This window comes from Populus euphratica, unplaced genomic scaffold (genome assembly GCF_000495115.2).
Source record: "Populus euphratica unplaced genomic scaffold, PopEup_1.0 scaffold2729.1, whole genome shotgun sequence".
Taxonomy (NCBI): Eukaryota; Viridiplantae; Streptophyta; class Magnoliopsida; order Malpighiales; family Salicaceae; genus Populus; species Populus euphratica.
The window spans coordinates 1-4306 of record NW_011502553.1 but is presented as its reverse complement, the minus strand read 5'-3'; the positions used below and the strand labels follow the sequence as shown (position 1 = coordinate 4306).

General features: G+C 37.1%; 1 protein-coding gene across 1 annotated transcript; it reads right to left on the bottom strand.

The window, feature by feature from the left end:
- On the bottom strand, positions 1-3908 carry LOC105119282 (transmembrane protein 64-like). The gene is made up of 4 exons (XM_011017406.1): positions 3491-3908; positions 2369-2605; positions 2049-2266; positions 1-686 (listed from the first exon to the last, which is right to left on the bottom strand). The coding sequence occupies exons 1-4, from the start codon at positions 3752-3754 to the stop codon at positions 512-514; spliced, it is 894 nt and encodes a 297-aa protein (XP_011015708.1). The 5' UTR covers positions 3755-3908; the 3' UTR covers positions 1-511.
- Positions 3909-4306: the final 398 nt, after the last annotated feature.

Genomic DNA, 4306 nt, shown 5'->3' with positions numbered 1-4306 from the left:
TAAAAGATATGGACTCACAAATGAATTCGACCTAAATAAAATATTGATACATATTTTATGTACAAAAACACCGGAATGCTGCTAAAGTATGGAATGGAGTCTGCAGTAGTCCAGCATAAACTTTTGCAGAATACCATGCAATTAACTACACGAGTCAAAAACACTTCAACTTTCATTCACAACTTTCAACTTCTTTGCCTATGTCCAATGTAGCCTCTTCTAAGCCAGATACTACAATCATATACGAGCAACAATTGAAAGAGATAAATATAGAGGATACAGGGTGATGAAAGCGAGTAAGGAAGCGGCTTTATATAATGAAGTTAGATGCCTGCCTGTTCCACACAGTCTGTAGTTTCTGTATGGTGATCAATGCTAGCGTGCAGTAACACACATGGATGAAGTTGTTAATAAAATAAAACTTCATCACTCAAATCATGCTCAAGTGTGCAATCTGACAAAGCTGGTACGTGGAAGAATGTTTTTCACTGATTCAGAACTAGAACAGAAGCTATGCCAGTAATGGTTCATCCTGCATCACCTTGAGCTGCCTTTTGGCATACACAGTGATGATAATTGTGGCAACCACCGTGGCACAGAAACCAAATACCGTGAAGACAATTTGTGGAGCCGAGAGTGCGTGCCGGTCATTTGAAGCATCTGCCAAGGTCCTAATGACAATCCCACTGCAAAAATCAAAGAAGGTTCAGGTTCAGGAATGCTTTAAGAAGATCTGTCTGCTTGACAAGAATCACACATCTATGAAAAAGCAGAAGACTTGGCTCCCAGGTCTGAAAAACATCTGGCTTAATAACCCTACTGCTATTGACACCACCATGGAGTAGTACACTGAGCTAGCCCAGCATGGTTATGCCCTCTCATTGACAAGTACCAACCTCAAAGTTTAGAAAAAGTGAAAAGGGAAAGGGAGGACCAAACTCATGTGATGCTCACTTGTTCACCCCAAGGAATCAAATCCTGTGGTTTAGCTGCCACTATGCCACTATTAGCACCCTGCTAGAATTCACATTAAAGACCAAAACCTAGGATACACAAAACACACGCCATCCAGTGTGAAGCAGGCCTCTTCTGTGGGGCAAAGAAAGTGCTTCTTTTTTTTTTAAAAAAAAAAGGGGTAGCTCCAAAGGAAATCCTTTGATTTGTTCTCTACAACAGTTAGAGCTGAGCAATGAAGAAGAGGTGGAGGTGGAGGCACTGAAGAAGAGCTGAAGATGAGAACAGATATTTCGAGGGTTGATGATAAAGCCTCAATGGGCATACAGATCAGGTTATTTATGGTAATTTGTAAAATCATTATGATGCACATTTGATTAGGGTGGTGGGAAGAAGGATTTACAAACCAACCAAATGAGAGAGAGGGTGTGAGTACGAATGGCTACTTCTGGACACAAATTACAAGAGGTTTTTTATTGTAAGACCTTAAAATGAGTGCAAATAATTACAGATTTTACAAAGAAGGTAGGGCAACCCATCCCAAGCTTCTGATGCTAAGTGTGACTGAAGCTATATCCTTTCGTATTTTTCCCTTGTCAAGGTATAAAGACTCAAACCCAAGACTCGTCGCTCTCCTTCTTAAGTTATCACATGACTAATGGCTGGAGCCTTGTATTTAGATTTGCAAATGCTTCCATGAAATTATTTTCTCAAGAATAATGCTATGGGTGAGGGAAGAGGTCACAGCAAGGGAGGAATTTCTTACCAGGACAAAATCACATTACTCCTTTCATATATATTTCTACCAAAAGAAAAAATCATATACATCTGACCTGAGTTCTGCAAGTTACTGTGACCAATAAGAAACAAAAAAATTGAACATTGTGTTTCACCATGAAAAGACGATGGTGATCTGTTGCTCTAAAAATTGAGGGAAATAGCAAGAAATGCACTGAGAAAAAATTGACAACTTACACTTACATTAGAGTACGTGAAAAATTCAATGTGCATGCTATGCATTAATGTAAGACTCTAAAATCAGAAGCACACAGACATGAAATTCTTTATGCAGGAGGGGGGGGGGGAGTTCTCACGTATAGATTGCAACGAAAATCTCTGGCACCATTCCAGCCAATGATCCCAAGAAGTAAGGCCCATACTTCACATTTGTTGCAACAGCACAGTAATTATACAGAATATATGGAAATGGAGAAATCCTGATCAGAGCCACAGCTCGAAACTGATGAAACCAGTTTCCTTCACCAGCTGCTCTCAAAATAGCAGCTCTCTTTGGATATTTGTCAAACCACCTCTGTACCAAGTAATTTAGAATAAAATTAGGCAAACATAGAAGTAAGAAAAAAAAGAAGAAGCTATAATTAATTATGAACAAATATTGGCACAAGGTTCATACTCTGATTTTATGAAGGAACAAAGAGCCAATGAAATATGGAAGTGACACACCCACAGCTGCTGCAGTTATTATTAATAGAAATCCAAACCCATAACCGAATGTCATCCCAGCCACCCACATAGAAGGAGAGGATGGTAGAAGTAGAGTTGGGAACAATGCCACAGAGGCAAAGAGCAGAACCACCAGTACTGGAGTGCTAAAAGTCGTTGTCTCCCAATTTATGATAGGGATTATCTCCTGAAAAAATTCATTCGTCAAATAGGGAGCAAATTAAAATACGTTTAAATATCCAATAACCACAATGCACTTCTAGAAACTCCAGCTGGTATAGAGCAGTAATATCATATCCTGCGGCAAGTTTTTAGTGGGATTAGTTACAAAGAGAGTACTGCAGAGCACCAATTTTGAATCCAATTAGAGGAAACGAGGTATCAGAAAAGAAACACCCACAAGATTACAAAGAGCAGATCATGTTCTAAAGCAATATTGCCTACATGCTCAGAAAGAAAATCACATGCATGAAACACCTCATAAGACTCCGACTTGTAAACAATTCTCAACCTGAGCATATATACACATTTGTGATGAGACAAATGTTCTCGACCTGAGCTATAAACAGTTAAACATAACAGAGTACCAGGCAATCTATCTCATAAAATATATTTTAAGGGACAACACAAACCCGTATCACAAAGCATAAAACCACAACACCACCTCCAATAGCATGACAATGTAATAAAACTCCCAACGAAAAACACACTACATTACAAAATCCATAAAAAAATATCAAAACTCACAAGCAAAACCTGCCAATTTACGGGGGGGAAAAAATACCAGTGAAACCACAGAAACATGTAAATGGAAGCATCAGTTCAAAAGAAATAAACCCGAACCACATATACACATTAGCAAAACTACAAAAACATCAAAATTCAGATACAAAATCAACCTTGCCCGTAAGAAATTAACAGCCCATTTAAGAAAAAGCACCAATAGATAACCCTAAGGCAAGCAAATCCCAATCCACCAAAACACCATAACAGAAAAACAAAACTGTGAGCTGAAACAACAGAAAAACACAATTAAAACCAGAATAGCATAAACTTCCCGATCAAAACTAACCTTATCCATCAGAAAGGGGCCAACCCACTCGACACAAGCAGCAGCCAATAACCCAAAAAATGCAAACGTCACAACCAACTTAACCCAATACCAGAACACAGACCCTCCAAGCCCCCAACAACAACCAAAATGATTACACCTTTCACCAGCCCCATTCTCGTCTCTCAAGTTCACATAATCCCCTTTGCTATTATCATCAATTTTATCACCCTCCATTCTAATCCTCACATCTAGCACCACACTGTCATCCTCATAATAAGTCATTGAATCAGAAACCCTAAGAACTGATAAAGTTTGAAACTCTCTGTATGGTTCCTGAGATAAAGGAGGAACAGAGTTTTTCAGGTGATGATTATGATGGGGAAGCAAAGGAGGGATTTGTTGATGAAGAAATAACAAGGGAATAATAATCTATGAAGCATATAAAAAGAATACCAAACACTGCCACTAGTTTTTATGTCTTTTTACTTCTTAGGGACCCTTTGCCCTGTACCTTGATCTTTAGTACCTTTAATCTTTCCGTTAGGCTAGGAGGAACCTTTACTTTGCAGACTGATTAAATCACACACATTCAATCATGTCGAATATTAAAATGTTTGTTTTTTAAAAAATTATTTTTAAAATTTATTTATATTTATTTACTATTATAAAAGTTGGTTAAAAAATATTTTTTAATTAAAAAAATTAGTTTAGTTATCAAAAAAATATTTTTTTATAAAATTTATGATGAAAATACTTTTTAGAAGTTAAGAAAAATTTAAAAATATTATATTATTTATTAAATATAACAATTTTAGTTCTTAAATTTTTGATTGT